The sequence below is a fragment of the Dipteris shenzhenensis genome, chromosome 11 (genome assembly GCF_047967505.1).
Source record: "Dipteris shenzhenensis isolate YYH24624 ecotype China chromosome 11, Dip_SZ_1.0, whole genome shotgun sequence".
Lineage (NCBI taxonomy): Eukaryota > Viridiplantae > Streptophyta > Polypodiopsida > Gleicheniales > Dipteridaceae > Dipteris > Dipteris shenzhenensis.
The window spans coordinates 32143880-32160228 of record NC_141606.1 but is presented as its reverse complement, the minus strand read 5'-3'; the positions used below and the strand labels follow the sequence as shown (position 1 = coordinate 32160228).

Sequence of the window (16349 nt, the reverse complement as noted above, 5' to 3'; positions counted from 1 at the left end):
ATATGATCTAGGAGAGCGCACGAGTCCATCCACATATCAATGCATCATTTGTGTGGAGTGACTAGTACACTCATCATAGAGGTCCGGTGGGCAGCTGTAGCAATCAGTACCTCGGGTGAGACATGCAGTGTCACCAAGCGACCTCTAGATATGTGAGATTGTTTGTCTTGAGGGAGTGGAGGTGCTACCCCCCTCTTAAGCATCAGACAATCCGTGAGGATCTTTTACACGAGGTCAACCAGGTAATCTGTGAGGATCTCTTACACACAATCCGGACCTGGTTGGGACCGAGTGAACTCCCAGTGAAGTTGAGCTTCTACAGAGATCACTGCTTGCACATCATAGAGGAGGGTTTCATTGACCCACTAGGATATGGGCAGATCCACTTACCCCACTCACTGAGGATCTCTATGTGCAAGAGGTTGAGACAGAGGAGCACTTCAGCTTTAGGTGTCCTATTTACTATGAGATCCGAGGGCGTTTCTACTGCCTCTTCAGAGATAGCTCTGGGGTTTTGTCCCGTTTCCTCTCCTACCTAGACTAGAGATGTTTGGCGGGCTTCATCCATGAGACAGAGGATTGACGCGCAAATTACACCTGGCCGACAGCGGTTACTGGGGCTACTGTGGCCCTTGTTAGGCGCATAGCTATGACCAGGAGACATCACAGGGCCACACACGTGAGCACTCGACAACACTCTATCGCCGATTTCATGCCTCCATTGCCTCATCCACCTTGATGTCTTGATTTTGATGATGATGAGATTGATATGTAGTCGACCACTGACATGACTATGTTGTACTTAATACTATCATTTTGCATTTTTGCTGCATTGGTGTGGATGCTGGTTTAGTAGCTCCACCCTCACAGCTCGATTTGTATCAGGTTTTTCACAATCTCATACCATTGGTCTTTTGAAGACTTTAATAAACTTTCTTTCTTTCTTTCTTTCTAGTCCTTTGCTCTGCTGAGCCTGGACGAGCCTCAACTGCAGTCAGCTTGAGCTGAAATGCTTCCAGGTAGAGCTGCAATAACCCATGTGAATCTTCGAGTTGACCTTCCTCCAATTTCGTATCAAGTGCTGAATAAATTTTGAACCTCACCAGATAACAACTAGAAAATCTACCTCTGACCTTTCTTTCCTTATGTACCAAGAGCTGAATCAAGAGCTCATCTTGCTCTTCCACTTCAGGCTGTCCCTCATCAGGCATGTCTTCAGGCACGTCTTCAGGCACATCCTTATGAAAAGGTTTTAACAAACTCACATGAAAGGTATTGTGAATTCTGCAAGACTTGAAATGGCCCATAGTACCTCTTATTCAGTTTGCTGTACAACCTTTCTTTACCTTTCTTCTTTCGAAGTCTTGCTTTCTGAAAATGCATCAGAACCCAATCACCTTCTTTGAAGAGGAGTTCACGGCGTTGATGATCAGCTGCTCTCTTATGCTTTTCCTGGCTTTTCTGAAGGTACCTTCTTATAAGCTGCATCCAAACTTTCCACATATCATTCTGCTTCAAAGGTCTTTTCCTTCTTGTGCAAATTGGGCGGTACCTTTCTTCCATCTTCTACAATTTCAAAGGGTGCTTTCCCTGTGGAAGAATGCACCATGTTTTTGTATGCAAACTCAAGTAGTAGCAAAAACTGTTCCCACTTTTCGTTATGCTCTGAGACAACATTTTATGCTCTGATCCAACACAGTAGAATTTGCCTCTTCTGAATGTCCATCTGACTCGGGGTGGGAAGAGGATGAAAAGCTCAGCGTAGTGCCCATGTTCTCCCTATCACTGACAATGGATCGAGGCATTCCATTATACTCGAAAATATTTCGCATGAATATTTTCGCCATGATCCACTGCAATCCTCTTTTTGACTCGATGAAGTGGGCTTGCTTGCTGAATCTGCGTATGATTATTCAGATCCCGTCATGTCCACTTGGGGTGCGAGGAAGATCAAACAAAAAATCCATGGCGATGCTTTGCCAAGGCCTATCTGGGATAGGTAGTGGATGTAGCAATCCAGGTACCTTTTGCCTGTCATATTCTACTTTCTGACAAGTGATGCATGCTTTCACACATGCCTCAACTTCTTTCCTCAAAGCTGGCCAATAAAAGAAATGCTCCACTGCTTTTACTGTGGCATCATGCCTTTGTGCCTTGCATATGGTGGCGCATGAGTCTATGTTAAAACTTTTGGCCTGAGCTGCTTTGTGACACCAAGTCTGCCACGCATCATCAGAAAACCATTCTTAAGCATATAGTCCTCATGTCTTTGGCCCTCAGCCAAGTTCCAACTGATAAAACATCCTTGCAAAGTCGTCATCATTTGCATACCGATCCTTCATGGCATCAAGCTCACTGGGGTATGCGATTGTGACAGCTGAAACTTGCTGTCTTATTGATACTGCGTCGGACATGGCTTCCTTGAAAGTGCATCAGGAACAACATTTTCTTGCCGGGCACATGCACAATCTGAAAATGATACATATATGTATGAATGTAAGCATGTGCGGTATGTCTACATGCATGTATGAATTTATGGAGTTTACGGTTTTCAACCTTGTGAGTGACTATCATGAGATTGAAACTACACTATGTTGTGTTTTTAAAGGATGAGTTTGGGAATGTTCTCGGATTCATCTAGGCAGATGTGTGGTATGTATGCATGTAGCCCACCCACCTCACACATAGATGCACATGCACAACTTGCTTGCTTTTTGGAAATAGGGTACATGCTTCACATCAATGACAAGGGGGGCTTACAAGAGAGAGATTATTAACCTTGTGAGTGACTATCTGGACTATGTATTGTGTTTTTAGAGGATGAGTTTGGGCACTGTTCCTAGATTCATCTACATAGAGCTTATCTTGTCACAGAATATCAGGTTTGTCTTGTTTTAGCAGCTAATTTGGTTAACCTTACTTTCATGCATAACAAGCTTGTACCATATCTGTATACAGGTGAATGCAGCTGATGTTGTAATCATGGAAGGGATACTAATTTTTCACGATCCTCGAGTTCGCGAACTGATGAACATGAAAATTTTTGTAGATACAGGTTTGCAATCATTTTCACTAAGCATTTCAATTGCAAAATAAGTTCAATGTACAAAATGGGGTTTCTTGTCAGCCTGCATTTTTTGTAAAGATAACAGTAAGAGTACATAGACTTCTTGCAAGGTTATATGAATTTGTTTGTGTCTGATGGAATGATCTCAATTGTCCATGGAAGTTAATGTTTGAATAAGATTCAAGAGTGTTGGTATTTTTAAAGGCTTTTTCATGCTTTTTGTGTCATAGTAGCTAGTCTGTGCTATCTGTGATGGAGTTTATGGTTTTCCACCTTATGAGTGACTATCATGAGATTGGAATTGCACCATGTTGTGTTTTTAGAGGATGAGTTTGGGCATGTTCTTGGACTCATCCAGGTATATGCATGTACCAAATATTGATTTGATACCATGATAGAATACATGATCTAGCTTTCTGAGAGCCTAAACCTTAAGCAGAAGACTTTGTCATGTAGGTTCACTTGTAGAAAACGGGTACTCAAGTACAACTCAAAGCAAACACTCAGATCTGAATACACAGCAAGTAGGACTTCCAAATATCATATGAATATTGCACCAAAATGGGCCAATCTCTGTACATAACATGCACCCTCCTGAAGACACACTCCTGCAGCACATTGTGGTAGCGGCCTGCCCCAAATCAGGGCTCAAGAGATGCTCCAAATCTTTGCCTGACTCTTCTGTCTGCTGCATGCTCCTTGTGAGCTTCAGTGGTTTTTGAGTGACCGAGGGGTATGGGCACAAGTGCTTCTTTATATGTAGGAGAGGGACTGCTCCGCCCCTGCCCAGCCATCTCTCAATGTTGGACGTTAGAACAGCTCCGCTGAAATCTGGATACTTGATCTCACGGTGTCGTCACCAAGAAAAGGTCTCCTATTGTTGTTACCACACTTGCCACTAGTTGTGCAACAGAGTCCTTCTCATCAAATTTGTCCTTGTTCTTCTTGTAAGGCTTGCCATTGCTAGGCTTGCCCTTTCCTGTGCCTTTACTCTTGCCTTGCACAAACGAAGGCTCATTCTTTGCCACTATCCTGTCATAGATCCTTGTCCTAGCCTCCTCCTGATCCAACATAGCCCCTAGCTCCTTCAAATTGAGCGTCCTTAACCTTTCTGAAGTCGTAATGCTGGTTACAAAGGTTCTGAAGCTCTTCAGCAACGTGTTGAGCATGAGCATCAACAACTGAACCGGGTCCAACTTATGACCAGCTATTTCGAATTGATCTCTCAACACCTTCACCTTGTCCTAGCCTCCTCCTGATCCAACATAGCCACTAGCTCCTTCAAATTGAGCGTCCTTGACCTTTCTGAAGTCGTAATGCTGGTTACAAAGGTTCTGAAGCTCTTCAGCAACATGTTGAGCATGGGCATCGACAACTGAACTGGGTCCGTACAGCTGGAGACCTTGGATGAGAAGTGGCTTCAAGCACTGCAACATTTGGAGGCAGCACAACGTCGTCGCGAAGCAAGATATGATGCTCTTACCAAGAAGAAGAAGAAGCCAGAAGGAAGCTTGGTCATGAAGTTTGATGGTCGTGTGGTGAAGCGGCTAGACAAGAAACTCCTTCGACCCTTCAGGTTGAAGAAAATGTTTAAAAATAACACTTATCTTTTGGAAGATGCAAATGGTCAAGAGGTCCCTGGACGTGCCAATGAGTACTAGTTAAAAGTGTTTTATCCGTGGATACCATGGCCAGCAGACCCCCATGCCAAGCACGGGGATCTGCTGGGGGGGAAAAGATGTGACAACAAAAAATGATATTTTGTTTTGAAACCTGTGGGAGGATTTGTGGGCCCGCAAGGTGACAAAAGCTAGCCATGGAGACAAAGAACCAACTTATGACCAGCTATTTCGAATTGATCTGTCAACACCTTCACTTTTGTGAGGTAGTCACACATGATATCTCCCTCCATCTTCATGATGAACAGTTGATTCTGGAGGTTGAGGATCCTTGAGGGATTGCTCAGTTCATATGGGTCCTTCAGGATGTCCCGTGCTTCCTTCGAAGTATCCGCTAATTCAATGTGCATAATCATTCCGTCTGCTGTCATCGGTAGTGCTTTGGCATCGCTTTCTTCCCTTCTCTTCTACCTCGTTTGGATCAGCTAGTTTGTTACTTTTTCTTCTGCATCTACTTCGTGCTTCACCTTCCAGATAGGGTACTTGTTCCTATCTACTTGCTCGCTTTTCCAAAGTTTGGGATAGCCCATGTGTTGCCATTTGACTGAAGTTCCTGGAATAGACTCAAGATACAGATACTAGCAATTTCTCATGAAGGCACACCTTTCTGAATCGTGGTCACCTTTCTTGTTACAAATACGAGATGATTTCCACATGCCTGAACTGAGATCTCCTTCCAAAAATTCTCACTCGAAGCTCTTATGGCTCTGATACCTGTTAGAAATCCAGTGTTTGCTTAACTCTAATTGAAGCTGGTCGTGTAAAATTAGATGTACATGTTTTTTTCCAAATCCTTCTAGGCAAGGCAGCAAATGTGCATGGTGTGCTGTTGAATCTGTGACTGACTTCAGACATTGCCCACTGAATTTTTTAATCTGCTATTAAATCACATGGGTGCAGTGCAGATGCGGATGTAAGACTCGCCAGAAGAATCAGACGTGACACAGTTGAAAGAGGAAGGGACGTCAACAGTGTCCTCGAGCAGGTATGATTATTTGATTTGGTGTGGGTTATTTCAGCTCATGTTAGCTTTTGATTTCGCACAGAATATGAAATTCTATCTATCTATCTATATATATATATATATGGGTGCACGCACATGCATGCATGCACAAAGTTGAACTTAAATGTATTCATGGTGTTGAGCTCCCTCATTAGTTCTTACATATGTTCTAGGAGGTGTTCTTGCTTTTGCAAACAAGAGGTATTGCATTAACTATTCATGCAGGAGAAGAGTGCTGTTTTTTGTAATCGATCCTGAATACTCACTTTATTGTTCATATGATTTTGGGGGTTTCTTTCTCTTGAGATTGTGCTGCATAATCTGCTAAGTTCTGTTCTCTGTTTTATCATAACAGAGCAAAAAACATATATGAGTTGTAGGAAAATGTTAATGGATTATTTGCCAAGTTTTTATCTGCAGATGACTGAAGCTTACAGTTTTATAAAAGGCCTCTGCTTGTGCTGCCAGGGATTATCTGTTTTGTTGCCTTCTATACATAGGAGCTTTATCTAACTCATGGACTGCTTTAAAGGTTAATATAAGAAACCTGGAATCATTTTTACTTTTCATTACTTGCGTGATGCTTGTGTTTTGTTCATGCAGTATGCAAAGTTTGTGAAGCCAGCATTTGACGATTTTGTGCTCCCTACCAAGAAATATGCTGATGTAATTATCCCACGTGGTGGAGACAATCATGTGGCGATTGATCTGATAGTACAACATATCAGGACAAAGCTAGGACAACATGACCTTTGTAAAATATATTCCAATGTTTACGTTATACAATCTACCTTCCAGGTAAGGTTGCTTAACTTCATACTCCACTGGAAGATCTGAGTCTTATCTGGTAGTAAAGGTTCATTTTCTAGATATTTGTAGGTGTTATTTTCTCTGTCCTTTAAGTTGCTTTGTATAACTGCCAAAATCATGATGATACAAGGCATGCATGACGTTGAGGAATTTTTTGATTGTTGTCAGATTCGGGGTATGCACACGTTGATACGAGATCAAGAAACAACAAAGCATGACTTTGTGTTTTATGCCGATCGACTCATACGATTGGTATATTTTTAACTTCAATGGATCATTTTAATAGACTGTATGCCACCTTTCAAAAGTTTCAGGGTTAACAGCAGAAATAGATACCGATATTTGATTAGGATGTAATGAATTAAAGCACTGCTACACCACATCAATTGTAACATGATCTTCTGAGGGAGATGGTATTGCTGGAAGGTAAGTAGTAATCGAGGATGATGGGAAGAAGCAAAAATGCGCAGAAGGATAATAGATATGAATGAGGTCAACAAAAAATGTGCACCCGCTATAAAGATATTTTCTTTGCATCTTAGTACAAAAACTCTTCCCAGTTTTATATTGACACTTTAATGTCAACCCGGGCAGGCTAAGTTGGGACAAAGATGAGTTGCATTTTGATAACTTTCTTTTTATTTGTTGGTCCCTGGACTTGCCTTTACATGTCCTACATCCTACTCTGTATTATTTCGAACGCTTTTTCCTGTTCTATTTTAACTTCAGAGTTTCTTTAATTTGTCTTATGCTCTACTGATGAGAAGATTCCTCAGCTTCTGGGAGCCTTTAGTGTAGCACATTCTCTAAGTTTGCATACATAGCTTGGAAATATGTCCCTTAAACAATCAATGCATGCGGACACATTAATGTTTACTGGTGAAATTCTGATAAGACTTCAAAATAGTTTCATACAATTTTAGAGTAATAATTCTATTCATCGCAGTGTGGAAGATTAAAAAAGGCCTCGTAAAAGTGAAAGCGATCAAAGCAATCTGGTCCAATATGCATAAGTTTTTGCGTTACAACATTTTGTCTCTAGAATGTTAATAATTGGCAAAACGGACATTGATGTACTTCTAGCTCTTCACCTGTCATAACTTCATATTTTGTGAATCGCTGGATGATGTTTTGTTCAGGTTGTTGAGCATGGTCTTGGGCATTTGCCTTTCACAGAAAAGCAAGTGATTACTCCTACTGGTGAGATTGTGTAGAATTTGTCAGGCTGCATTCTGAATGCTCAATGATTTGGCATTCTCCTTTAAGGGGTTGTCATTGTTTAGCTTTACCATAAAGTTAATATTGGGCTTTGTTGTTGGCTCAATGCACCATGCTCAATAAGAATGATCGATTAGTTTTGCTTTAAAAGCGTTTTACAGTTTTTTGAAGGTTGCGTTTAAGCGTGCTTGGGTTATAGATACATATATTTTACATTGAGGCTTACTCAAATTATCTTACTCAGATTATTGGTGCAGAGTTAAATGGATACTATAATAATCCTACCCCCCAGGAAAACTATAGGACTTGTAGGAATTGTAGTGAATTGTACTTTTAGAATTGTCAATGATCATAGGCAACAATGGTCGATCTATCAGTGGGACAAAGCAATGTGTCAAAAGAGCTTATGGTTGTTGCAAATTTTCTTTTGGATATTCAAGCATGGAGAATGGAAAGGTACTCAAAGCAAATACACATGAGATTTTTGAAAAGCCTTGTCTTTTGTATAATATTCGTGCTTGCCTAGGACAATTTGTATTCCACTTTATATTTCATTTGCTAATTGTCCAAAGATGATCAGAGCGATATGGATGCAGTTTATCTTGGCTTCCAGGTTGAACTGAAATATCTTTGTTGGGCTTATTTTGGAACAATACAAGAGAAAGATTAGGTACAACGTTATCGTTAGTCATGGCAGCGAGGTTGAACCTTGGTTATCACGGGGTTATGTAGCTTGTTGGAAGCTTGAACCTTGGTCTTTCTCGCTATCATGTAGGGCCTACATTTGCAAGAGGCTCCCTTTTGAGTGTTAGGATAAGTGGGGTGCAATGAGAGTTTTGAGAATTTCAGATTTGAGACATCGCAGTATTAACCATGCTCACAGTGTTTGTAGGTTATAGCGAGAAGTGAAAGGCTTTTTGGTTGTACGACCAAGAGACAAAGAAGGTGGTGGTGAGCGGAGATATAGTTATTCAAGTGATAGTGTGCGAGCCTCAAGCAACTGCAATAGAGGCTCCGGTTGTTCATCCTCAGAGTCCCAAGCTTGCTATTATGCAAGAAAAGGAGGTAAAGGATTGAGAAACCAAATAGGGTCAGAGGCACCCAAGTCAAAAGATATACCTTGGCAAAAGGAATAGAAGTTACTAAGATGGTACGTGAAGGCCCTGCAGGAATCAGGAGTCATATATATTTTAGAAGTAGTTCGGAGGAGAGGAGATCTTAAAGGAAAGCTTTGACTATGAACTGTGCTAAATGGTTTAAATTCAACAGATCATTGGAACCAAGTGGGTTTACCACACTGAGTACAAATCCGATGGGACCTTGTATAAGTACAGTTGTCGTCAAAGGCTATGCATAGGCCAAGGGAGCCCTTTATGGAGGGACATTTGCCCCTATAGGCAGGATGACTACCAGATGCACAGTTATAGCTTTGGCTATCGGCCAGTTTTTCAGATAGCTATAACTTCTAGAGAATTCTCATCCCTAGAAGTCATAAGAAACATAACCTTCATAACTATGCTAATTATGCAAGACAGAAAAGCACGAGTGAGCACTCACTCTATGGGACCCTATTAGTAACCCGACAGTGTACGAACTTCATAGCATAAGCGCTGTATGTTGTAGCCTCTTTGATAATTTGATTTCACTCTTTGTAGAATTTTGTGAATGCTCATTAAAAGTGGTTTCTAGTGTTTGATAGAGCTCAAAACTATTACATCTTTCTCTCATTTAATCCTTTTTTTTTATTGAAAAAGTTATTTTCTACTATTAGCTGCACAAGCACATTGAAACCATTTTACACCATCATTTAAGAAACAAAACCATCAATTGAAATTCACAAGCTGAGATTGGAAGAGGAGGTATAGTAATGGTTCATTTGCAAAAAAACATTATTGAATTCCATATCTATACAAAAATAAAGTATTTTCAGCTTCTATTCTATGTATTTTCGTTCAATAACCCTATATTAAACGCCCCTTGTAAGTGCAAACGAATATTGAAATGCAACAACAATTAGTAATTTGTTTTATATTCACTTTACATTCTATTGTTTTCTTTTGATACTAGAGTTAAGTATCATGCACTATCTTAAAATTCAATAAGGCTAGCCTTCCAAATCTATTTGTATCATTGCTCTTCTTCATTTTAAGTGGCTTCCTTAGATCTATAGAAACCATTGGCATTATTTATTGTGATTCCTAGTTTTTTTTAGATTCATGTTTGGGTATGCAAACACGATGCAATACTTAAATGGCAATGCTCGATGGTTTTAATAATTGTATGTCAATTGGTGCAGGCTCTGTCTACACTGGGGTAGACTTTTGCAAGCAACTCTGTGGAGTGTCAATCATTCGAAGGTAGTCTTGCAACTCTAAATGTATTTTTACTTTATCAAGGTTGGCCTTGAGGTGAATAATGTTTCAGAATGCAAGCTCTTCATGTGATTGTGTGCTCCTTAGTTCTTGTTTCTTTAGGTAAACAAATTGTAAATACATTCTTCTCAAGTTCAAGCTTTACTCCATTCTAGGAGGGGAATATCTCATGACCTATGGTTCAATATTTACCATGAAGCCTCAGTGAAGAGAAATGCACTTCCACTCCACCTCGGTCCCCGTCCGCCCTTCCCCTTCTCCACACCTGCCCTGACGCTCTTGTCATAGCGCAGTCAGTGTTCTCCCTCATTACCCGCCCTCTGACCATCCCCTCTCCTTTCCCCCTCTACCCACCTTCCCGCCCTAGCTTCTTCTACTCCCTTCTTCTGCCCATCCTCTTCCAGTTTCCCACGTCCTTTATGCCTAGACCACTTGGACACAGCATAGTTTCACCGTCCTAGCTTGACCTCTCATTGGTTCAAGACTCAGGATTCTACGGAGATGGCATAGGCCGCCTTCCTGTTTTCATAGTTGCCAGGATTGAAGCCTTGCCCAAGACAGCCCCTCTGGAGACGAGCGCCATGGTACTATTTTGATGTCCCGATGATTACCCCATTACTTTGGAGATGAAGGTCCCAAAAGGGTGTTCCATTGGAGCAGTTGGTAGCCCCTTGTGGGATTCAGCTTTGCATCCACAAGAGAGTGCAGTGAACCCCCCTTCTTTTTGATATTATGATGTGAGACTAGATGTTCTGCTTGATGGAGAAGTGGATGGGACAGCAAGGGAAGGGGCTGTGGATCATCCACTACCAAACGGCTACATTTTCAGCTTGCCTTCTCGTGTGATAGATGTGGCTTTGGCTAGAAGCAATCCATTTGGGGCCGAGAGGTATTTTCTAGTGCTAGTAGCGTCAAACAAGGTGCCCCTTCGCCACCTCCTTCCTCATGTTCTCATCCTCACCTCCTCCCTCATGTTCTCATCCTCGCCTCCTTCCACCACTTCCTCCTAATTGTCTAGATCCACTTGCTAGGCTGCCACTGCACCTTTGGAATTGGGCGACCCTCCTATAATTAGAGGTGCCAAGGCGGATGATAATGGAGGCTAGCGGGGTGCGAATCAATTATCAATTACCGTACAAGATACCATATAGCCACCGTACTATGTAGCAGTCCTGTTCAACCTTCATGTGCATTGAGGTTCTCTTGCAGATGATTTTTGTTGGTGTGCCCGCTCGAGATAGTTGTAGTCTTCTCTTCTCTCCCTGGAATTCTGCTGGTAGGTTGGGGGTTTTACCAGGGTACTTAGGCTGTTTACAAGGCCTGGTGCTAATGCCTCGTTAGCGTCTGGTTATGGGCTGCTAAGGGCCAGATATGGCCAGTTATTGCAGGACTGGTTGGGGCTAGTCAGGCCAGTCAACCAGCCGAACAGTCTGGGTCGGGTCAGGCGACCAGCAGGTCGGGTTAAACCTGCCAGCTAACCAGGAAACACATCAGACTAGTCGGCCTGTCTAGGTCAACTGACCAGGGTGCTCCCCTCCTAGAAATAGGGCACAGTTCTGCCATTGTTGTATCTTCCTCCCAGCAATAAAGCGGAGTTTTTCCAGCACATCTCTCTTGTAGTCTGTTGCATATTTCTACTCTCTCTATTTTTGCATATTTCTGCTGCATCTCTGACAGAATTGTGGTTAGGGTGCAGTGGAACTGTTTCCCAGTTAATACTCAAGCTTAGCGTCAGTCTTAGGACTTCAAAGAAATTGTTTAATGTAGGCCAGCTGACTCTCTGCCGGAAAAACAATAACATTAGATACTGGTAATAGATGCAACTTCTGAGAGTCAAATAAACCACAGCTTCTGCATTGGTGCTCTTATACCTTGTGCCCCTGGATGTGAGGTTGTGCATTGAGAGTTTCTCAACACCTTAGGATTTTTGTGGAGGGTTTGAGATGGAGATTACTCTCCCACCTCGACTGTAATTTGTACTTCGGAACTACACTGTTTTGAACGGAATATATTACTGTCTTTCGTTGAAAATAGCAGTACTAAGGCAAAAGCTACTAGCTGGACTTCGATGGGAGCATACCCCTTTTATCCATTGTCATAAATCAACTGCAAACAAAATTTAGAAAAAGGGACACAGGAGACCCCAGACATTGATCATCACACACGATCTCTAAAGATTGACCCTGAGTTGGTCAAGACCTTAAGAAGGTGGCTGCAGTTGACACCATAATCATGAAATACACAAAAACCTGCATCAAATTGAAAGCGTGAAGCCTTGCCCCAAACTTAAGAAGAAGGGGACCAGGCTTTCCAGCAAAACAGCATCTGTGGGAGCAACAAGGGCACTTGAACCCAAAGGAGAGAATACGCCAAACGTTGCTATGGAAAAGGGAACCACTAAATTTGAAAGGGGCACAATCTTGGGATGAAGTGCCCAACCAAGAACCTCCCAATGTGAAGAAGAGAGTGGAACCCTCTATTGTCGCAGCCAAGAGCCGATTGGAAAGGAAAAGGGGGAAACAGCGTCACGTAATGTGCAGGTCCAGGAAACAGCAAAGGGGGAGAAGTGGGGGAAGGGGCACGGCTCAGCATCCCCCCCCCCCGCTCCCCTCTCTTCCACCACCACCACCCCAAACAACTACGCAATGCTAGGGTGTGGCAAACAACAGCTAGGGCGATGGCTGAGCTGAGCGAGTGACGGGACCAAGATGAAACATTTGTACTAACTCCCTTATTTTGATAAAGATTCTTGTGTATCTTGTGATTTGAAACCATTTTTTGGGTTTTTCCTTTTATTGAGATTCAGTACCTCTTTTCTATTTGGTTCTTCATTTTTCAGGCACAGTCACAAAATTTATAAGCTCGGTTTTTGTAACTACTAAAATTTAAGTCTTACATGACAGTGGTGAAAGCATGGAGAATGCTTTGCGAGCTTGCTGTAAGGGGATCAAGATAGGGAAAATCCTTATTCATCGTGATGGAGATAATGGCAAGCAGGCAAGATATTTTTGTGTTGTAGACAGACTTTAACTAATGCAAGTCAACATTATGAAACAGAGACGCCTCCATTTTGTCCAATACGTGTCAGGCTTTAAATCTAATTTAGGGCAATTAAGAAACAGTGCAGCTCATTCTTAACATCTTTTTTGCTTTTCAGTCTACACTTGTGGTCACGATGTTTAGGGTAGAATGGTTCTTTTTTTAAAATCACTAGATCTAATTGCTTGCAATGTTCATTTTGATACTTCAATCTCTAAGGAGGGTGTTCAGGTGTTAATCTATGAGCTCGTCATCATCACATTTTTGTCTTGCATGTTGCAGTTGATCTATGAGAAGTTGCCGCGTGATATTGCAGATCGCCATGTTCTGCTTCTTGATCCTGTTCTTGCAACAGGTTCGTTGTCTTGGAGTTACATGTCACATCTTTGGTTATTCAAACGTCCTACTGTAATGTTCAGCCATTGAATTTACTTCTTGCCGCAGGAAATTCCGCGGTTCAAGCAATTGAGCTGTTGGTACAGAAGGGAGTGCCAGAGGCCCACATTATTTTCCTGAACCTTATTTCTGTGAGTTTTCCTAGGGTAGTCCAGTCTTGTCAAGGTCTTCTGGTTTTCATGAGAGCTTCTGTATTCTCGTGTGAAGTCTCGTGCATTAATATTAATGACCTGACAGTTAGCCAACATATTTGGTCGGGTTGGAATTTTTCCTTATTTGAGCTTGGACTAGGCTGTTTGATCATTACCAAGAGTACGATCAAAACATGGTTTGAGAGTGGAAAATAACTGGGCTGCTTGTCTTGTGATGTGGACAGGCTCCAGAGGGCATCCATGCTGTCTGCAAGCGCTTTCCTTTGTTAAAAATTGTTACTTCAGAGATTGATGTTGCTTTGAATGAGGAATACCGTGTGGTGCCTGGAATGGGAGAGTTTGGGGACCGCTACTTTGGGACTGACGACGATGGCCCTGATGTGCTTTATGATACCCCTCTTCAGGTCTCGAGGTCTGGAAACAGAACTGCAAAAGCTTGAAAGATCATAGGTTTTTGGGCTCTATAGGAAGTATGGGGCTTCCTAAGCAGATTACCAGGCCCACTAAATGATACTTCCATACACCACCCTGGTTTTACCTATGTCTAATGCCACTATTCTTGTCACAGGGTTGAAATTTTAATAAACTCTTCTCCTGTGAAGGGTAGGAATCTGAGTATAAGAGGTCTTGCAGCTTTTGAGTCTCAATTCATTGTGTTTTACGTTGCTACAAATTGAATCTGGAGCACGAGTTATCAAGGAGAATTGGAATGGAACCAGTCTTGAGTTGTAAGACTGCAGGGGGTAGTGTTGCTCACAACAAACGCTCTTGTAGACATACAAGTTGTATTGTCTGCTCCGAGCCAGTGGGCCTTGCCTTTTTGAGCTTTACTGTGGCCTCCTCTCTGTACTCTGTATAATGCAAGCTTAAGAAGCTATCTCCTCTTTATAGGATGCAAGCTTAAGAAGCTATCTCCATATGATGACACAGGTACACTGATTTAGCGTAGCCTCTTGAAGTTGAAACCTTTTATAACATTTCAAAAATACTGACGCATTTCAAACACGTGGGTACATTCTGGATTCAGCATAGCTACATGAACATGTTTTGGTGCTTCACAATGTTCTATAACATTTCAGAAATCCCCACTCACTCCAATGACGTGGCAAAAAAATGGCTAGCAAGTTGAAACTTGAGACCTGATTGGGACTTCAGAAAGGGAGCAAGGATATAAAGCTAAACTTTGAAGTCTTGTGTTCCGATCTAAGCAAATTTGGTGTGCACATAATATTGAGTGCACTTAATCAAAGATTCATCACATGAAATAATGACGAGGTAAGTCTACAACTTAAAATTCATAGCACACAGGAATGAACATTCACTCTTTCAACATTTATGGTTGGGCATTTAAAAATCATGAAATAGCTGCAAACTCGCAAAGTCCATACTATATAGATCAAAGCCAAAGAGCTTAAAATACGGACAAGTAAAGTTAATGTCTTTTAATTTTTATTTGCTAGTTGATAAGAAGTATTGTCACCTTGCATGTGAAGAGCCTAGGTAGTAGAACTTGATCAACACTCCCCTCGAGACAGCCCGATAGATGCAAATACATGAACTCTTTGCATCTCATTAGAGAGCCACCATGGAGCTTCGATACGTGGAGCCGGTTCATGCACTTCGGACTCTAGTTTTGAGCACTTGATATTTTACATGCCACCCTCATGTTGTTTTGCTACTTTTTTTGCTATTTTGTGAGTATTTTAATTCTTAGCAAGGGTCTTAATTGGAGCTCGTGTTTATATGATTCAAAGCAATACTATTATTTGTAAACACAAGGGGTAATCGATGATGCGATAGCTTGTTTACATAATGTACTTTACTCGTATCTTTTAGTAATCAAACCTCACAATAATATTTCACAAAGGAATTTGGCTACATATTTGGCATTGATGATGCAACATGCACAAGCTTTTGCCCACTTCATGACATAGTTCATTGCAACTAAATCCTATGTTCATTTAGTGCGCCTTGACTCATTTTTCAAATGGCTTAAGTAAAAAAGTATCTACATTTTTGCAATCTCTTGATCTTGGTTTTCCTATCCTTTTACATATGTCACACCTTCTAATATAGGATTCGCAGTATTTAATGGCATAGGGCCACCAAAATCCTACTTGCAATACCTTCCTTGTGGAAAGTTTTGGATAGTGTCTGCTAGAAGTGTCATCATGGCAATTTTGAATGACTTGAGTTACGTCATGAGGTAAACTATAAAAGTATAACACCAACTCATCAGTGTATAATGTTTCCTCGACAGAGGGCAAAGGATCTGGCTTGAATAACTAGCCTCTTCTTTTCTCTTTCCGTGAAGCCTATGGAAATAGCTCCTATAGATAAATACTTGGTAATTTTGAAGCCATTGCAATAGTTACAAACATGGAAGCAAAAGGAAGTTGTCATCAATTGCTCCCTGTGATCCCTCAAGGTTGGTTGTCATTGTAGTTCTTGCTTGCCGTGTGTGTGAGTCGAGGTTGATCCCCTAAGATGGCGATCTTGAAAAAAAAAGTGGATGCTAGGGTTTTGCCAAATCACATTGTAAAGGGTTGCATAGTGCAAAATACTTGGTGGTGGTTGTCACAGGTCACAAACATTGGGCACAGACACAAATGC

General features: G+C 41.6%; 1 protein-coding gene across 2 annotated transcripts in view; it reads left to right on the top strand.

Moving 5' to 3' along the window:
• The window catches only part of LOC147896916 (uridine/cytidine kinase UKL1, chloroplastic-like), a 45932-nt gene extending 31039 nt beyond the window's left edge, over positions 1–14893 (top strand). For both annotated transcript variants that reach the window (XM_087381035.1, XM_087381036.1), the window contains 10 exons: positions 2959–3055; positions 5652–5731; positions 6353–6547; positions 6728–6811; positions 7699–7759; positions 10074–10134; positions 13053–13146; positions 13471–13543; positions 13633–13715; positions 13961–14893. In XM_087381035.1, the coding sequence (XP_087237161.1) occupies positions 2959–3055; positions 5652–5731; positions 6353–6547; positions 6728–6811; positions 7699–7759; positions 10074–10134; positions 13053–13146; positions 13471–13543; positions 13633–13715; positions 13961–14176 (1044 nt within the window). In that variant the 3' untranslated portion in view covers positions 14177–14893. The remainder of the gene's footprint in view (positions 1–2958; positions 3056–5651; positions 5732–6352; positions 6548–6727; positions 6812–7698; positions 7760–10073; positions 10135–13052; positions 13147–13470; positions 13544–13632; positions 13716–13960) is intronic.
• Positions 14894–16349: the final 1456 nt, after the last annotated feature.